Below are 19,984 nucleotides of genomic sequence, written 5' to 3'. Positions count from 1 at the left end.
GTGTTACATAAATATTAAGTTCTGTCAAGTTGCATTCACCTCAGTGTAGACATCAAATTGCATCACATGAATATTTTGGCCCCACCTCAGATGCGTCATTCTTCTTTTATGTAAAAGGTTCCTCTGACCTTTGCTTTCTCCTCTCATCCGTCTTAGCATAACAAAACCCACTTCAAATTAGTATTTGGGTCTTGGAACCCATCCATGACATTTTCAGGGGTAAATCAGTATCTCCTCCCTGTTACACTTTCCTCAGGTGAAGTACTTAAATATAATACTATAACTTTGACACATATAATACATGGTACCTGACTTTATCTCTTTTTTTTTTTTTTTTTTTAGTGACATGACTCTTAGGTGTTTGGATGAATGCAAAAGGACAGTCCTCCTGGCCTTAATGCATCATCTCCTTTCCTTCACTTCTTACAGGTTGTCCAAGCACACCCATCAGTCTTACTGTGCTTGAACAGATGAAGAAACTCCGAGAAATGGTGAGCCAGAAAACCAAGCTAGAGATTGGGGATGTTGTCAGGATCAGAGGTCACATCCGAATCTACAGAGAACAGAGAGAAATTCAGGCTTCGTGTTTTTGTGAGTGTCATGGGTCTGTGATGTCTGTAACTTAGTTGTCTGAATTTGTGAGACCATCTAAGCTGTGTGTCTATTTAAGTTTTAACAGTGTAAGGTTAGAAACACTACTTCTCATGTGTGGCATTAGGCTGCCTGTCAATTGAGGCATTTTTGGAAAATCTGTGGAAGGTGACCAGCATGCATGCAAGAATACTATGCAGATACTGTGGTTGGCTATCTGGGAGAGTGACTTGCTCTCCAGTTTTCTTTGTGTTGAAGCAGGATGACCAAAGCCCATGGGAAGGGAGTTGATGACCTTTTATGTCATACTTTATCAAGAGTGTTGGCTGCTTTGGAGAAATGATTGTTGTTTGTCACAGCCTGTATCATCCGTTCTGTGGGCAGAGAGCCGTGTATGGGCATATTGCATAACTGAAGCCCAGCTTCTCCTAAACTCTCTGGCTCTGCAGAATGAGAAGTGTTTGTCATCTTCAGTCACTGAGGCACAGATCTGCATGCAGGTGCTTCCCCTGGATCTGACAGCTCGTTGTGCAGCAGGGTTGTGCGGTCTGCTGTCTACACCCTAGAAGCTTCCAGTTACATAACTTCTTTGTGTCTGTGTTATTGTGCAAGAGTTGATTTTCCCCAGTGTCTCTGAGACGATACTGAAATGATTACTTTAGTGAGGGAGAACTCACCTTCTTTAAAACTCTGTGTAGTTCAGATAAAAAGTCTAGACTTTCCATCTCTAGCTAAATCTGAGAGGGAATTCATTCCTCCTTTCCAGACAGAAGATTTATGACTATAAAACCCATTCAAGGGCTGCTAATAATACCATTGTTTCATTAAAGGAGAGCCATGCAATTCAAGTAGCCTCTAAATTGCTTTCACTTGGACCCAAGTAAAGTTCCTTACTATGTGTTAGCTTCATCTAAGAAATAAGGACCAATGAAGGGGAAGAGATCATAAATGCTGGTTAAATAAGTTGTCACACAAAAGCATAATCTGCAATGCACCACAACAGGTCATTTAGCTCCTTGTACACTATAAAAACAGGAGTGGCCTTTGTGGTTTTGTTTTTATAAAAACAGCTTTGAACAAAATCTGGCACTTTAATGCTGCCATGTGAAGCTCTCTTGTGCTGCCTCAGGTAGGCTTACTTAAAAGACTGGTGTGGCAGTCCTGGCCATGTGTGTTGTTCTTTTTACTGTCCCAGATAAAGTGGATGATCCTGTGTGTGATGTTCAGATTTCAAGAATGCTGGAGCTCCCCTGTCTCTATAGAGAAGTTTATGATAAACCTTTCCAAAGCCCTGACGAGAGACAGAGGTAAATGCAATATCCAGACTGGTCAAGTGTGGGATTTTATTGTTTGTTTGTTATTGTGACAGCTGTGGAGATAGAACATGGCCCAACTGTGATTTAGCCTCTGCACAAGTGTAAAGTAACAGCCTACTTTTCTCCCAAGTAGTTGATGGTCCATAGAGATGAGATACCTGTCCATAATCTGAGAAAAGAATTATAATGCTGAAGGTATTAGGAAGACAGTAAAATACTGTAGACAGACCTCCTGCATCTAGTGAAGAAAGCTGGGGTTTTGAGCAAGACTTGGGGGTGGGGTCAACAGATCAGAAGGAGTGTCCTTGCCCGATTTAGGTTTATGTGTAAGGATAAGGAGCTATTCCATCAAAATGCTCTCAACTTCCACTGCCCTTGTCATCGTCAAATCACAAATATGTGACCTCAGTAAACTGAGTCCAACACCCATTCCTTTATTCAGCTTGAGGGTAGCTGGATCCTTGTTGCTAGATCTGATACATGTAGTGTGGTTTCAGAGATGGTCAGATCTTAACATTTCAACACTGTTATGACAAATGATTGAAGAGGAACAGTTGGATGTTTATTGCATCTAAAAAGAGTCTGTTTTAATGAAGCATTTAAATTCAGCTTCTTTAAGGACAGTAAAATAATTTTTGACCTTTGAAGACCGGTGTAGTGGGCTAATTTGAGGTAATTGTTCTAAAAAACAGTAGTATGTTTCTTGCCTTCTGACATGTTCTATGTATCCTTGCAGTGGCCTGGAGGGTCAGAGTTTCTCAGTCGATACGCTACATGAGAAAGTGAAAGACTTTCTACTAGAAAACAAAATTCAGACTTTTTACCAACAGGAGCTGGAAGCAATTGATACTCTGGTGTCACTGGCTGGTGTGCATACGCCCAGTCCCAGCTGTCAGGAGGTGAGTGAATGTAACTGTTCCAAGTTTACAGTGGGGGCAAGTAATACTATATACTTGTTTTTAAGCCTAATCAACTAGATAAGAGACTGAGGCTTTTGGAGGCCTCAAAAACCACAAGTGCTTTAGCTTTATGCATTGGTTATTTACAGAGCTTGAGGAAACCTTGTCTCTTGAGGCATATAAAACTGGACTGAAGAAAGCCATGTGAGAAAATTCTGTTGCTATGGGTAATCTTGTATTGGGGCTAAGTAACCTTACAGTGTAACAGCCACTAACTCTTACTCTGTAAATACTGACAGTATCTGAAAAGGAAACTCCTTTAAGGTGCTTGAGCTGAGAAGACAGATGCTGGAGATCCTGAATTTGACCAGAAGGGAGCACAAAATCTTTGTATTGTTTCTCATTTGAAGCTCAATATATTAATAGAGATGTAACTTTCAAAAAGAGGTTGTAATGAAAGGATAACCAGTACTCCCTGCTACATGTTTCTCTTGTTTGAAATTTTTATTTGTGAAAGGCCATTATTGGAAGCATCAGAAGGTGGGATTTGATTGAAATCAGTTTACATGCAATTGTGTGTAACCAAAGTATTAAGAAACTTTCCAGTGAGATAGTATGCTTGTGATAACTGCAGAATGGGAAAAGAGAACAAAAATCATTTTGTAAAGTGGCTTAATATTGCTGTGTGTTATTTGGATAAATTACTAACAAGTTTCTCAAGTGGTGTGAAGTGCTAAACTTCTGCAAAAGTAAGAGTTATAGCTTTTACCATGTTACCAATGGCAACTGAAACTTCAACTGCAGTGTTGTGACTCACTTGTTTACTTTTGGTTTTCTGTAGAGAAATACATCCACGGCAATCATTTTCACTGCCTGGTTCTGATATGCATTGTCAAGTTAACTGCTATGTTATGTTTACATTTGGTTGTTTAACTCTTAAACCATAAAAAACAGACTCTTGTGGATGAGGTCAAACAATAATGAAAAGTAGCTCTATTCTTGTTGAACTATTTCTGATACCTGCTTCTTGATAGCTGTTTCTTTTCATTTTTTTCAAGGCATTTTTGTTGTTTGCTTTAAAGCAAGCATGGATGTAAACAATAACAGGAGCTACTCTCATCTTGGACAGAAAAGTTTGATACTAGAATATCTAACATGGGATGGGGTATTTCTTCTAAACTAGCTGGAGCAGTATTAAAAGTTCCCAAACACTTTTTACATTAAAGGAAATAGTGGTCATTGTGACTAATACTGGAAGCTTCCATCTTTGAAGTTTCAGTATCTATAGGAAGATTAATGACTTGCAAAGCCATTTAAAGTAGGAACTGGTACAGAACAAACATAGAAAGGCCCAAAAAACACCACCAAACCAACAAAAAAAGCCCCAAACCGACAAAACCGATGTAGCATCAGCATTGTTAGCAGTCATGAGGAGCTGTCGTGATGATTAATGGTTGCGCCTGACCCTAATGCAAGGGTGTGAGTATGTGTCCCAGGAATCTGGGCACACAGATGCTTATTTGGAAATTGCAGTTCTCCCTATTGCCCTTTGGTGTTAATTCCTTGCAAAGAGGCTTATATATCTTTGCATAAGAAAGAAAACACAGTTGTCAAGTGACCTGAATGCCTTAAGAGAAGTGCCTAGTAATGCTCTGGAAATGCATTTTGGTGTTCCTCTGCTCTGTCTCTTGAAAGTGTCACTTCTCATAATTGGCAAAGGGTCAAGTATCCAGTCTGATCTGCAAAAGTGAGTGTAACATCTGATTTCTGTCCCTCTTCCATTCTTTTTCTCCTCCATAGTATTCCATTTTATGTCACCTTCAAACCAAAAGGATAAATGATGCTGCTAATGTGGAATGATGTTCTTTCATATACTAGGGAGCATTTAATTTTATAGTCTACAGAGAATGAGTAAGAAAAAAAATAATTAAAACTTAACAAATCTGTTACAATTTTTAAAAGTAACTGGGCTTTTTCACATAACCAGTGCCAGCTCTATCCCTAAGCTGTAGACTTTCCTTTATCCCTTAAAACAAATGATTTTTGAGACTTAAGGGATGGGTACCACAAGGAAGACTACAAGCAAAAAGCGGGTAAGTAATCTTGTGTACAGAGAACCTAAAGAGTGTACTTGCTGGACTTAAGCAATTATGTTTGGCAAATGGACAAGCCTTTGGTTAACACTTTTAATGAAAACTACATGAGAACTTGATCCATGTAGTTTCTCAACTGTACTAAATACAACTTGCGACCAGCCAGTCTTTATTAACAGTTTTTATGCACTGCTTCCATGCATGAGCTATAGTATGTGTTGTCAGTATTATCATTCCAGTTTGAGTCTGTCACTAGCTTGGACACACAACTTGATTTGTGCTTTTCAGACTCTGCTGTTTGTACTTCTCTTGATTTGAATATTATCTCAAGGTCAGCAGTGATAAGTAGTTAAAGCAGAGAGTTTTACAGTGTTTTCATACTTACTGTATATATCCTGTTCAATGTACTGCAGATATAACATAATGCATGGTACATTCTTGATGCCGTGTACTTGTCTTCCTGCCTCTTAAGGAGGCTTCACTGCTACTTTAAATATATATATTGCAAAGCTTATTATAGGACTGCAGGACTGACATGTCCAGAATCACTATTACTAAAATTGTCACCTGTCTAAGCTAAGGATTAAACACTGCATGAGAAATTGCAAAGGTCAATTCCGTGAGTACAACCACATGTGTGGTTATACCAGGAAACTTTAACACCATCAGGGTGTGTTGTGATTCACAATGAGCCAAAGGTTACATACTTTCAGTGTTGTGAACAAACCGATTCCTGTACCACTTCATTCTTTGACCTATTATTGATTGTACAGAGAGTTTGTCCTGTTTTAAAGGTCTGAGAATAAGTGGTTGCACAGCTGTGTAAGACTTATCAGATGGAATATATTGATCAAAATACCAACTTAATTCTGGAGAGATGTATTCTTCTGTTGGTTTTGATACAGGATCCTTGACTGGTCTTGAGAGGGAGGGTAGTGATAGTAAAATGTGTTATTTAGTAGCTACTTCTCTCTCTGTGTGGGGCAAAACATGTTTTGCAGAAGTGGTGAATGATTTTTGGATGCTCCTGTGTTTGGATGTACAGCTTAATTTATTTGAAAAGAACTTTATCTGGGAGAAAGGGGAACCTCTGCTGTCAGCACTTCAGGAAACCTGAATTGTGCACCTCCAAACTAAAGTGTGCCAAAAAGGGACACTGGAAAACAAGATGTGACCATTGTCTGAGGTAAATTCAAAATCCAGATTAAAATCTTGCTGGTGCATTGGATTAGCAGTTAAACCACTTAATATCTGTGTTTCTTAGCTGAAAATCTTTGCAAAAGTACAGTGACTTTTAAATAACATGACTCAGAAGGAGGTGCATTACCAGCTACAATACATTGTTGTAACCACTGAAATGCAAGCACTTCTCAATCTTCTCCTGAAATAAAAGCAGCAATGTGGAATCATGTAGGATTTCATAGTCCCAGATTTCTTCTCTCTGTATGTTCAGTCTCCTGTAGGTTTCTGCTCAGCTCAGGTGTACATTGGCTTTGAGAGGATATACAAGTCCAAAAGAAAAGAGGGCCTGGTTTGACATAAAGTGATAAGATGTTGGGAAGAAGTACTGTTGACTTAGGAATTTGCAGGATGAGATTGTGGAGATATTTTGGGTGGACCAAAAGAACAGATACAGTAATTTTAGACTGTGCTCACAAAGAAACTCCTCAATTACTGCTTTACTTGGAGGGATGGAGATGAGGAAGCACATTCTAGAGCACACTAGGGAAAAAACAACAAACTTTTCCTCTCACTTCAAGATCCTATTAAGCCACTGAATAGGGCAGGAGCTCTCATTTATTCTTCACTAGCAGTCCTCCTGCCATGGAGCCCTTTCCCTTGGATCTGCAGCACATATTGAGAGGGTGCTGACATGTAGCAGCTGCTTACTTATTTTCTGTCTCCCAAGCCTGCCTCTCTGCCTTTGCTCTCTCAATGCCTTGACTTGCATTCTTAGTGATTCTGTTTCAGTATCCATCTAGGCTGAGCTGTGTGTCAGTTCACACAGAGTCTGTTTTAAATAATCTCACTTTTCTGAGGGGATCTTGGTGTTAAGTCAAACTGAATAATTATTGTGTTGCTTTGGAGATATTTTTATCTCTCTGTTTTTTCTCCCCAAATGTTTGCTTTCACATTAAAAATTGATCAGAGTCTTGAGGTAGTTGCTTTGCTAGCAGTTTCTTAGGTTCTTGATGATTTACTACAGCTGAGTGAGAGGCAGAATCTCTTCATTTTGCATATGGCTATGAGAATGTGCTTTTCCTTGAGAAAAATTCACTCTTCACTTAACCTTTCCTGCTATGTTTTATGTTTGTTTCTTCAGCTCATCAGAAGAGGCACTAAGAAGAGAGATATGACAACAGTAACAATGCTGTGACTGGAATGGTGTCCAGATGTATGGACAAGTTTGTAATTAGAAGCAGTGTCTGTTGTTATGTGAGTTGATATACCTGAGGTGGACAGGGGGACAGACAAACCTTTGGGCACTGAAGTCCTTCAGTCTGGAACAGGAGAAGGAAACTGAACTGAGAATAATAGCAATTCTTGTATGTGAATTATCTTTAACTGTTAGGCAATTTTTTTTTACTCTTGAGAGGAAAAGAGTTAGCTGTGGTGAGACAGAGAGAGGAAGAGATGTGTGTGATGGGAACATGACTTTTTGTTCACTAGAAACAGGAAAGAATATATTGTAAATAGTTAACCAAGGGCTAGCAACCTTGTGATAGTTTACGAAGTTGAGAAACCGCAAAAGATAAACATTACTGAACTAATCAACTACAAGTTGTTCCGAGTTTCAGACTTAAGCAAAGGACACCAAGGAAGACTACTGGGGCCTTCATCAACGATCAGCCGGAGGCAGAAAACGACCCCTAGCAACTGGGTGGACATGCGCGGAAGGACGCTAGAGGGGTGACGTGGAGGAGAGTATAAAAGGAGGAACAGAACGACTCTCGTTGCGCAGTTGGTGGAGCGGTGACTCCCCCTGTCGCCCAGCGCTGTGCTTTGCTTTTTCTTTTCTGTGTTAATAAATTGGTTTTAATTGGCTTAAATGGCCCATTGTGCTCATTTATAACAATGTGCTTATGACCTCTTGGACTATTGAGGGTTAGCTGGAGGAAGGGGACAGAGAAACATGTCATGCATTCTAACACTAATATCTGTATTGGATCTCTGAACTATTCCCAGTTAGGCACATCAGCTTCCAGGCTTAGAAACAGTTGGAGTTTCATTTGAGAGTTGCAAATAGATTAAATGGCTGTTTTGTGAAAAGATATTCTTCCATTGCTAATGTGGTGTCTGTTTCACATATTTGTGTGAATTCATTCTGGTGCATGGTGTTTTTACTCCCAAGGCTGCTGTGGGTGCCTCTGGTGAGTCAAGTAGGATATGTGAAGTCTGATACTTTTGTTCAGAACAGGGTAGGAGCATTTATGGTGATAGTTGAAGGAACAGCTTTGCAAGTCTTACTTTGGTTGCTCTGGTGTGGTTCTATATTATCATATGTTGGTTTGTGGGAAGCAGTTGAGCTCCGTTCTCAAGGAAAACCACAGGGAGAACAGTGTGCTCCCAACAGATGAGGAAACAATTGGGGAATTGAAGCAGTCTGTGTAGATAAATGGGAGGTTGAAGGACATAGTAGGACAGATAGAGATGGGAGAAAACTAAGTTGTGGTCTTTCTCTTATCTACTCATGCTTTCTCCTCTACACAGCTGATTCTTTATTTCCTTCTCCTTCTCTAGCTGTCACTCCACTGTCTTAGCTCTGCTCTACTTCCGAACAAACCCTTCTTGTCTCACATTGGTTATTTTTCCTCCTCTTCCTTCCTACTCTTAGATGTGTCCCAAACACAGAACCCTTTGTTCTAAATAACCTCCTCAGTTACTGACTTCTAGGCACATTGTTGTCCTTTCACAAGAGACTCATTTCCTACCTGCCCTCAAAACTGCATCCCTTGTTCCCTTACTTTTTATACCTGTCTTAATTTCTTGCATGCTCTTTATCCTTTCATTTCATTAAACTGTGGAGAAGCTCTTGAGATGATGACCAGAATGTGTGTAAAAGATCAGAAATGGAGGGAACAGGAAACAAATACTGTTCCTGCCAGTTTTCTCCTTTTCCTTGGACACTTCCTCAGTTTTAAATCAGGAGAGGGGAGTCCAATGCTCAATACTTGGATTCCTCCTGAATATCACTTTACAAAGCATTGATCTTCTTATTTTCCTACTCATTATCAGGAAAACTCTTAGCTAATCAAGCCTTGCTCATATTAAACAATCAAATGCTCTGCATGCATGACACACCTACTGAGAGTCCTCAGTACAGAATTAGATAGCTGCTAAATACCGAGAGGGCACTTAGGAGAGTGTGGTTCCCGAAGAACAGCACAACCATCTAGTGTGTGTTTGGTTGTGGGGTTTTTTTTTTGTTTTAAAGCTCAAGTATGTTGGTTAGATCATACATAGCAGATGTGATTTGTGAATTAATAAATAAAGTGTGTAGCAAAATCACCTGAAGTCCTCTTGCTCTTGAAAGGAACTGGTGCTTTTCCTGGTAACTTCAGTTGAGCAGAGATTTCTCACCATCTGCTTTGTTCCTTTCTTCCCATCCAGGTGAAGTCAAAGAGTGACTCTAGTTCCAAAAGGATTCACAGTGTTTTCAAGGAAGCAATAAGGATGCTGCAAGAAAAAGGAGTGGTTTTCCAGAAACCTGGTAGCTCCAAGGACTTATACTATGTAAGAAACAGCTGTGATTGCAGAGAGGTTCACATTTATAACTTTTCTTAGTCAGTAGACACAGTAGAAGTGTTTCTGAAGGAGAAGGTGGACATCTAGTGCTATCTGTTTACTCAAAAGTCTTATCTACAGCTTGCTTCACAGTTGCTTTTACCTCTGTATCACTCACTGAGTTGGATTTTTATTAAGTCAGCACCAGACTTCAGCACCACTGCTGTTCCAAGCACAACCTGTGTTCATGGGTTGCCAAACTGTGTGCTGGTGCAGCTGAGCATACTGAAGCCTAGAACCTGGGACAGTTCTCGTCATTAAAGTGGCTTGAAACTTTGGGTTCTTCTGGGTCGGTCACCCTCCTTTGGATTGATTTCTGGTATATCATGTTCTTCACCTAACTCATGGATGCTGCTAATGGTACTAAAAATAATAACTGAAGATCATGATTGGTCTTGGAGGCAATATATAATGCAGACTGTAGTTATGACAGTGTTCATTCAGAACGCATCATGACCTTGGATTGCTTTTAAACAGCCATGCCATCTATTGCAAAATAGACTGCTGTAAATTACCAGTTTCTTCTGTTTTCTCCAGGTGACTGACCATGAAAAGGAGCTGCTTAAAGTGACACTTGATGTGGTTAAAGAAGACTGTCGAAAACCCAGACGTAAGTAGCAGTGTGATCAGGGCTTCAATGAGCTGGTGCTGATAAATTGATGACTGTATCTCCTCCTGCTGCGAAATTAGATATGCTGCTTGTCCTTGCCTTTGAACTTAGAGCTAAGATGCTGGTGTAGCTAATCAGTGTAGCTAAAAGCAGGAGTGCAAGAGCAGCTTCCTGTGAACATGGAAAGAGCAGGTGTGCCCAGCAGGAAGCAAACCTCTCAGATCTGAAATAAGCAGCCCTTATCTTAGTTCTGTATCTTTGGAGAATACTTACATTTTGGGATGAACCAAATGTAATGAAGTTAGGTCAGCACCTAGCAGCTGTTGCTTTGCACTCTGGATAAGTAGCAAGTCTTGCTACTACAGGGGAGTAGATGCAAGTGAGGGTACAGGAAGGTGAAATTCCTGCCTCTCTGAAGTCAACAATAAAGTCTGCTGAGTCACTAGGGTAGTCTCTGTAGTTTTTAAGCTCAGGTAGTTGTTCTTTGTAGGTAGGGATTTCAACAAAATCCACTTCTTTTCAGATAATGTACCTTGTGTAACTTCTCATTTATCCCTGTCCCTCAAGCCTATTGTGTCTTATTGCCATAGTGATAGCTTCTGCTTGACTTGAATGTCAGCTAATTACACAGGTACATTGCTACAGAGTTTCTTTCAATTCATTGGGCAGCTGTGTCAGCAGGAAGCACACTTGTTGCTGAAGTGCAGCTCTTTGTGGGGTTAGAGTGCACTCTAGTAGAGAGTAAGTGATTGAATAGAACACAAGGCATATAATCTTAAATTGCTCATATCCTTATACTATCGTGACTGTAACAGGGTTTGTAGGACCTGATATATGATGGTTATCCTGAAGCAAAAAAAGGCTAAGTGAAGTAGTAGTATTTGAGTTTTAAACTGGCTATGTTAAGCAGTGGTGCAACTATAGGTGAGGTTGGTAGGTGGAGATAAAAGTTCTGTATCTTTGAGGGACTGAGGGAGCAGATGTTACTGGGCATGCGGGTGAAGGTGGGCTCATTTGCCTGAGGCTGTTTCAGTGCAACACATTACCATATCACATAGTTTTATTGTCATTCATTAATACAACTGGATACAGTTGACAGAGGGCACTGGGCAACTCCCTTCTTGTACATTATCACACTGGTAAAGGGCTCTCTGTATCCATGAGAGGTAGATTGGGAAGCTCTCCCAGTCAAGAGGAGTCAGCAGTAGAGAGGAACTTGTAGATCACCCACAGAAAAGACCTTGAAGAGTCCTGAGTCCTCAAATGTTTTCCATATTGAGCAGCTTAAAAAATAGCAACTACTTTACAGAGCCTCTTGTTCTTCTTGAAGCTTTCCATATATTTAGTTTCCTGTTGTGAAGAGGACAATTTCCAGGTCAATGTCTATTTGCTAGTTTTCAGAAAGACTGTTTCAGTGTCCTGGTCACTGTTAACAGAAGATTTTGTGGAAAAGACTCAAGAAGCTTCAATCAAAAACAACAGGATACTGCATCTATTTTATTGTCGCTGGGTGATGCAAGAGTGCAGAGCTCAACATAACCTTCGGCCCCCCTCTGCTGGTGGGACCTGCATGGCTTGGCTGGGGAGCAGACTCCTAAGGAGAAAACTAGAGCATGGCAATTCCTCAAGGCTTTTTTATTTGTTTGTTGCAAGAAATTCCTACTCAGTTTCCTTTAAGAATAATACTGAACTTCCATGACAGGAAGAGTGATTTATGGTAACCCAAACTATTCTCTCCAGTGCGTTATTTCTCTGCCATTTTTCAAGGCAATGCCTCACCCCATTGCCTTAGTTGTGACACATTCTCAGGCCCAACCCAGTTGCCTGGAACTGTTGTACAAAGAAAAAAATTCTCTGCGTGCCTAGTCACAGATCCACAAACCCTGATCTGTAACATGCCTCTGTGACAGTCTTAGTCCTTGGCTCCAGTTGAAATTCCAAAGAGCCTGATCTTAAATGCCCTCATGTGAGGCCACTGACTGTCTATCTAGAGGCTCAAGATAGCCATAAAAGGTTAACAGTACATTTTAACTCCAGGCTGAACTGCAAAATGGTAGGCTTAGTCCAGTCTTGTTTTATTTGGGGCTTGTTGGTAGGTGTTTTTTTGGGGGGTATGTTATTCAGTGTGGGGTTTTTGTTGTGTTTTTGTGGGGTTTTTTAATTTTGCTCTCATTTTAGGCTTAGATGAGGCTAATAGAGAGGAAAAAACTAGAGCCACTGAAAGTTAAATTTGATATGTCAGAATGGACCATGTGTGAAATGTCCCTCAGAGGGCAAATGGTAGTTGTTCTACAACTCTCTGATACTAGTAGTCAGGCAAGACAGTCAAATCAGGCAAGTCACAGCCTGGCTTACCTCAGCTGTTGGACAAAAGCTGGGTTCTAACCCAATTCTAACCCAGTATGTCAGCGGAAGAGGGACAACATCACATGCAAGGGGTGTATCCCCTCAAAGTTGAACAGTACACTAGGAGTGTTTCTGGGTTACTTAACAATTATACACACCTACAGATACTCCAAAATGCTATTTTCTACCAGCATTTAGGAGGAAAGTACATATTGTACTGTTGAGTAACACCTGAGTCGCTCATCTAATTCAGTGAGAATTAAGCTAAGTTACTGTAGATCAGGGATGGGCACTTTGACCTTGTTATGAGAAACTTATGACTAATGCTTCATGCAGCTACCCATTTTGTTTAAAACAACAGTCATTGTGACCAGGTAGAAGTATTGTTCTGTTCTCTGCAGTTACCCATCCTAGGGTGGTGGATGTGTTTTTGGCTACTAGCCACAAAGGTCTTTTATCATCCTGGATCACAGCCTTCTAAAGAAATACATTTCCCTGACTCACATTTGCCTGAAATACATTTGAACTGTTTATTTACCAATACTCAGCATTACCTTCTATATACCAATGACTTTTCTCAACAGCTTCTGAGGTGGTTCTAGAGCTCAGCTGATTCTAGAGTAGAGACAAAAACAAACACAAAGGCAGCAACAACAAAATAGAGACCTCCCTGGCCTGTGGCAATTTCTCAGTACCCTTACCAAACTTACCTTACATCATGTGCACTAAGGATTAGGAAAGCTGTTTGTGCTGATGTCTCATTTATGATGATTTTCCAGTGGTAGCCATGAGGATGAAGAAGTGTGTTGTGGAGTTTGGGACTTAGGGAGACTGGGAGCCCGCAGCACTGATGATTAGTAGGTTTACAGGGTGTCTGTGAAGAAATGGTGGGGACAGCAGAGCTTCAAATGGTGGCTCCACCGGGCAAACAGTAGCTGTCTGCAGTAGCTGTAGTCATTAAAGACCTTTGTTTCCATTCTCTTGTACGTTTTCAGGGTTCATTCCTCCTAAAAGGAGATAAAATGTGATAATGAAGTTTTGTGATATTCTACTGCAATTGTCTGAGAAGTCTGAAATACGGGGATGGGATTGCATTGGTAGCTAAATGAAAGTTGCAGTGTAGCGGTTTTTCCACAAGATGCCAGCATTGGGCAAGCTGTTACAGATCCTGTCCCCGGACCTTCCTTGTGTTCTAGATGCTTTTGAGGTTGGGTGTGAGAAAAAAGATTTTAATTTTTTTTCTACAGCTGCAGAAACTCAATGGTTTGTGTAGGTCAGCACTGAAGATACCCTTAAGTTATTAACCTCTTCATCAAGTACTGAATGAAGATGTTGAACAAGATCAGTTCTGGGGCCAGTCTTAACATCTTCATCAAGGACTTGGATGAGGGGACAGAGTGTACCCTCAGCAAGTTATCTGATGACACCAAACTGGGAGGACTGGCTGATTCCCCAGAGGCTGTGCTGCTATTCAGTGGGATCTCAACCGACTCAAGAGTTGGGCAGAGAGGAACCTCATGAGGTTCAACAGGGGCAAGTGCAGAGCCCTGCATCTGGGAAGGAACAACCCCATGCACCAGTACAGGCTGGGGGTCGAACTGCTGAAGAGCAACTCTGCAGAGAGAGACCTTGGAGTCCTGATTGATAATAAACATGAGCCAGCAATGTGCCCTCGTGGCCAAGAAGGCCAATGGCTTCCTGGGATGCATCAAGAAGAGTGTGGCCAACATGTTGAGGGAGGTTCTTCTCCCTCTCTACTCTGCCCTGGTGAGGCCTCATCTGGAGTCCTGTGTCCAGTTCTGGGCTCCCCAGATCAAGAGGGACAGCGAAGTGCTGGAGAGAGTCCAGTGCAGGGCCACCAAGATGATCAGAGGACTGGAGCATCTTCCTTATGAGGAAAAGCTGTGGGAAATGGGGCTATTTAGTCTGGAGGAGACTGAGGGAGAATCTCATTAATATTTACAAATATCTAAATGGTGGTTGTCAGGAGGCTGGAGCATCACTTTTTTCTATTGTATCTAGTGACAGGACAAGGGGTAATGGGATGAAGCTGGAACACAAAGAGTTCCTTTTAAACTTAAGGAAAAACAATTTCACTGTTGAGGTGAGGGAGCCCTAGCACAAGCTGCCCAGAGGGGTTGTGGAGTCTCCTCTGGAGGTCTTCAAAACCTGCCTGGATGTGTTCCTGTGTGACCTGATCTAGGTGGACCTGCTTTGGCAGGGGGTTGGACTGGATGAAGTCCCTTCCAACCCCTACCATTCTGTGGTTCTATGAATGAACCCTGTATATTAGAGTTTCCAAGACTGATTATCTGTCACCTTCATCACTAGTGTTACAGACTTGACACCAGAGAAGTCACTGGGAATAGTTGATAATTGGAGAAATGTAGGTACAGACTGATCTCTTCCCTCTGAATACACACATCTCTACTTCAGTGTCTAGGGCATTCTTCATCTGACAGCTATAGGCTTGAGGTGCTTTTTCATGACTAATCTAGATTATAATAGTTAAAAAGAGGCAGTTAGACCAAAGTCTTTCCTCCATGTCTGTCTGCATTTTCCTTTTTTTCCTGCAGATGCTGAAAAAGGCTGCCATTTCCTTCATATCCTGAATTGTGTTCGGCAGAGCTACAACCCCTCTCTGGCTGAAGTGGTGATGCACCGTGTCCTGGAACTGCTGGAGAGTAACAGTGATGTTGTCAGTACTATGGAAGGATATTATGTGGCATTTTAAAGAGACAAGATACAGTTTTTCTGGTCCATTCAGGATAAAGGAAGGAAGAAGAAGTTGAGTAGATGGGGACGAGGAGAACAAAAAGAAGAGTGTTCTTATTCTCCAAATGCTTTTTTGGTTTTTTTGTCCTGTTCCAGAGGAGTTGTCAAAATACTTGTTTTAATATTCTTGCTGACTTTCTCACTGTTCCTAGTGAAAGCTGTATTAAACTGATTATGGACATCCTAATACACAACAGGGGAGCTGGAAAAGAAGCTGGACGCTTTCCCTGCAGTAAGATGTGACAATGCCATCCTCACATTTACATCCAGTGAGCCCTAAAGAAAAGTTACTGCTAAAGAGTGCTATTTACGGCAGTGGTCACGCCAGGACTTGTTCCTCTGGCTTGAAGACTGATCTCATGATCTTTCCAAATAGTAATAGGTGTGGATCTTTCTTCCTATGTCTACTTTATAATAGCTAGAGAAAGGACATGGATTTGCCTGTGCTTCTTGGCAGTGTTAGTGTGCTCATGTCTATAAACATGCTTTCCCACTGCTACAGCAGTTCTCACCTTTCTCGCAAAGGTTATATTCAGGAATGGGGTTCTGCATCCCTTCTCTGTCCTGAGATCTTGCCCATTGCTTGTCAAGCGTGTCTGAATTCCCCTGGCTACCATGTGTGCTACTGATCCCTGTTGTTGTGGAGACTTTTCAGACCAGAACTCTCAAAATCTGTCTCTTTTTTGCTCTCTTTTTCTAAAAATTGCATCCTGTATTGCAAATGGTAAACCAGAAATCAGATGCTTTGGAAAAGAAAATACAAAAGCTAGCAAGACCCACTGTAATCTCCATGCTGCTTCTTGCCTTTTGTGTCTTCCTTTCCTTCTCACCTTTGGGGAAAAAAACACTATCCATATCTGTGCTTGCAGAAGAAAACAAGACACTGACAAAATGACGTTGGCCTAATGAAGGTTACAATGCAAGACCAGATCTGGAATAGTCACAAATCTTATGTGCCACAGCACAAAGCCCAGAGCTGTTCAGTATTTAGAGAGGGCTTGCTGCTGCAGGGGCTTGTCTGTTTAATTAATCTGTTTAATTAATGGTGTGGGGTGAGACTTTTAACTCGAAAAATGTAAAAAGTATTAAATGTATCCTTCCCCTTTCCTCTGCATCTTCCCTGTAGCAGTTGAAATAGCAGAGTCACAGGAGGCAGATGTAGTGGTGAAGCCCTATAAGGATTGACATAGCAGGGAAAAATAAACCATATGCATGAGGAAAGCCAGTGAGTAGCCCCATGTGTGCCAGATTTCTGGTCTGTTATATTATATGCCTCATTCCAAGCCCTGCCTGCAGTGAGATAGAGGCTAAGAGAAAGGCATGACAAAATGTTTGGCATCTGCATTCAGAGGCCTGTGGAAAACTCTGCTCTTAAAGAGATTCTGTGTTTGTCCATGGTGGACAACTATGTTCAAATCAGTATATTGCTGTAAATTCTCTCCTTGCTGTAGGACTCAGTAGTTGGTTTCCCTGCAGGCTGCCCTATTCCTAGCATTGCTGCTCTGCTTTGAGTTGGGTGCCTTCTAGTCAGATCTTAATACGGGCCTGGCCAGGTGCTGAAAGGATGTACTTGGGCAGAAGGAAACAGAAGAAGATGAAGGAGGAGTTGTAGAAGTCTTCCCCCATCCCCCTAATGAAGATCTCTGCAAATCAGGGGAAGAAGTTCATATTTTGCATGAGGTCAAACTGAGGGGAATTGTAACTGTAATTCATGTCTATGAAGAGATCTGGTTGATTCCAGGAGATATTCACTCTTCAGGTTCCTGCTTTGATTATTAATCAGTTTGGAGTCATGCTTAAAAATACAGGCTGTCTGTGGAAGAATTAGTTTGGAATATTGATTCCTAAACTCGAACTCGCTTCAGGAGTTAACCATATGTTACAGCTTGATTATGGACAACTTGTCTACTTGACATGGGTCTGAGGATATTTTAAAAGGAATGTATGTGGTGTCTTGGAGCACATGGAAGAGCGAAGTCATCTAATTTAAGAGACTGACTTGGGCATTATTTGAAAATATTCTGTATTAGCAGAAGCTGATTTTGCTGAGAAAGGGTTAAAAGAACACTGCTTAGCTCAGTGGGAAAGGCAATTTCTTAGGTTAGAAGACAGACAGACCCTGGTTCTCCTGAGGGTGTCAGCCAAGTGTGTGGGCTGAATGGGTTTTGGGAGGAGCTCCGCTCAGCTAAATATTGGAGGAAAAAATAGTCTGAAGATCATGTTGCTCTTTAGATTCTCTTTAAATTCATACCAAAATAGGATAGCATCTTTATCCTTTGCCACTTGTGTAGTCATACCTGCAGCTTCTAATGGGTTCTGTTGCCTGTAACTTTGATGCTGCTCTATGTTTTAGCTGTGTTTCCATATATAAAGTCTGTCTAAAACCCCTGGCCATCTATATTCTGTGCATTGGAGGTTGGTACAGACCTCTCTGCCCTCTCTGTCTTGCCCCAGTTGCACCTGTGAAGTGTGAAGCCTCAGAGATGAGGTGGGAGGAGCTTATCTTAGGAAAGACAAGTCACTCTGGAAAGAACCTGCCCTTGGAATTTTTGAAGTTGGTCCTTGCTTGCAGTGCTCAGCTTTTGTGAAGGAGAGTGCATTCTCTTGGAGATTTTCTCCCCAAGAGCAGGAAAAAGGGAGTTTTTCCCCTTGAGTTAACTCAGGGAAGCAATACAAATAAACACAAGGGAGCATACAGTTTTTACAAGGAAGGGTAAGGTAAAATTAATGGAGGAGCCTAGGCTGAAGTTGCACAGGTTCTGAGTAACTGTGCAGAATAGTTGTGCCTTAAGCTTGCAAGCTTTATTTTTTTCCACAGTAGCTACTCAATACAGACTAACACTTACTCTGGTTGAGTGCATTCCCTTTCCTATACCTACAGGGAATACACCATAGGCATATGCCTGCACAGAAGTACCTCAGCTAGCTGTGGGAGCACAGAGCTCGCTGTAGGTTGATTTACCCATTTACTCTGTATCTCTACAGTATGCTTCTGTGACAGCAGTCTAGACATACCCATATTGGTATAAGTCACCTTTATGTAAGTCTAACTACACACACTAGGGCTTTTACTGCTAATAAACTGTCTCTCTGTTTAAAGATCATATCCTTAACCAAGAAAGTTGTATCATGCACACTGTTAAAATTCTTAGACTTGAACCACACCTACAAAATATTGTGTGGAACATTCAGTGAAAGCATGCTTTCTTGTTTTGTGTCATTTGAAAACTCGTTAGGCAACACAATTATTAGAAGTTTATTAAAGGACTTTGAAGGTGGCCCTTTAATGTAAAACTGACAAGTGAGAATTCATGTTGTAGGACTGCTTCATGGCCGGTTCCAGTTTCCATAGAAACAGTTATGGCAGTAAAAGGCAGGTAAGTAAAATGGAGTTTTCAAAAGCAGTCAGCATTTTTTAGGTTTGCATGAAAAGGTGTGTTTCCATAGAAATGCAGTACCTGAGAACAGAAATTACCAAAGAATCTTAATAGTCTGTCCTAGCAAAACACAAGGTGATTCCTTTTCTGATGAGGAAATGAAGGAACAACTGTACCTTCAGTTAGGTAAGAGAAGAGATGAGGTTGCTTCGTGCCTCAGTTTCTCTCTTTTGTCACCTGGAGATTGTACAGCTCCCCATGTAGGGTATAAGACTGATTTTTTCTTAATATTAGTTATTAAAAGCTTTTGAGCTCTGTCAATGGGAGCTGTTAGGGAAGATCTCTGTAGCTGTGTGGTTGAGGGTGAAGGGATAGATGCTGGAGTGGGACTTAGTTCTGATTCAAGCCCCCCCTTTGCTAATAGCTTTGTCTTTCTCTGCCTCTTCTTGCATGCATGTTGTTTTGCCAATCTTGTCTTTTTGCTCTCCAGGTCCTATGAGGCAATGATGTTCTCTCTGGTTTTATTTGTATAAAATATTTCTTTTCTGCACCCTTGTGACTTCTTAAAAATAGAATCCAGGTAAATGTCTTCCCAGTGTTCTTGTCTTCAAATGTTTTCATTGGGAATTTGTACCCGTGAGGGTTTGTATTTTACACAAGCTACCTGGGAAATGAAGCTTTTCTTTCAAAGTCATAAATGAAAAAAATAAAGATTGGCATCACAACTGAAATCTGTTACTTTTGTGGATTTATTTGTACTTGTCTATTCCAGTGATGAACACCATAAATAGAAGGAGTCGCTCATTTGTTGTTCAGAATGTGAATTCATCAATGAGCAGCGAGTGAGGCACGGAGCCACATGGAGAATTGTGAGACGAAGTACTGAAAAACCTGCTTGTCAAAGAAATGCAGTTTGGTTTACTTTGTGAGTAAGCTGATCCTGCGAGGAAAAGATGTGCCTAGCAAAGATTTGTATCTTTATACTTAACTCTAAATGGGAAGGGAGCAAGTTCAGATCCCATGGGCAACCTGAAGTTTGAAACTTCCTGTCAGCGTGGCGCTGTGTTCTTTATTGCCGGCTTGGAGCGTAGCCTCTGGCCCTCCTGCCCCAGCCCTACAGGCTGGCAAACAAGCACAACTTCAGCTGCAAGGATAAAAGAATAGTTATAATTTGGTCACCATTTTCCAGGAG

General features: G+C 41.2%; 1 protein-coding gene across 4 annotated transcripts in view; it reads left to right on the top strand.

The window, feature by feature from the left end:
* STN1 (STN1 subunit of CST complex) overlaps window positions 1-19,465 on the top strand; it is a 47,240-nt gene extending 27,775 nt beyond the window's left edge. For all 4 annotated transcript variants that reach the window (XM_062001808.1, XM_062001807.1, XM_062001806.1 and 1 more), the window contains 6 exons: window positions 430-591; window positions 1,787-1,898; window positions 2,644-2,806; window positions 9,511-9,633; window positions 10,222-10,294; window positions 15,217-19,465. In XM_062001808.1, coding sequence (XP_061857792.1) covers window positions 430-591; window positions 1,787-1,898; window positions 2,644-2,806; window positions 9,511-9,633; window positions 10,222-10,294; window positions 15,217-15,374 — 791 coding nt within the window. In that variant the 3' untranslated portion in view covers window positions 15,375-19,465. The remainder of the gene's footprint in view (window positions 1-429; window positions 592-1,786; window positions 1,899-2,643; window positions 2,807-9,510; window positions 9,634-10,221; window positions 10,295-15,216) is intronic.
* Window positions 19,466-19,984: the final 519 nt, after the last annotated feature.

This window comes from Colius striatus, chromosome 8 (assembly GCF_028858725.1).
Source record: "Colius striatus isolate bColStr4 chromosome 8, bColStr4.1.hap1, whole genome shotgun sequence".
In the NCBI taxonomy this organism is placed as follows: Eukaryota; Metazoa; Chordata; class Aves; order Coliiformes; family Coliidae; genus Colius; species Colius striatus.
Note: the sequence above shows the minus strand (reverse complement) of the source record. Positions and strands in the feature narration are given on the sequence as shown.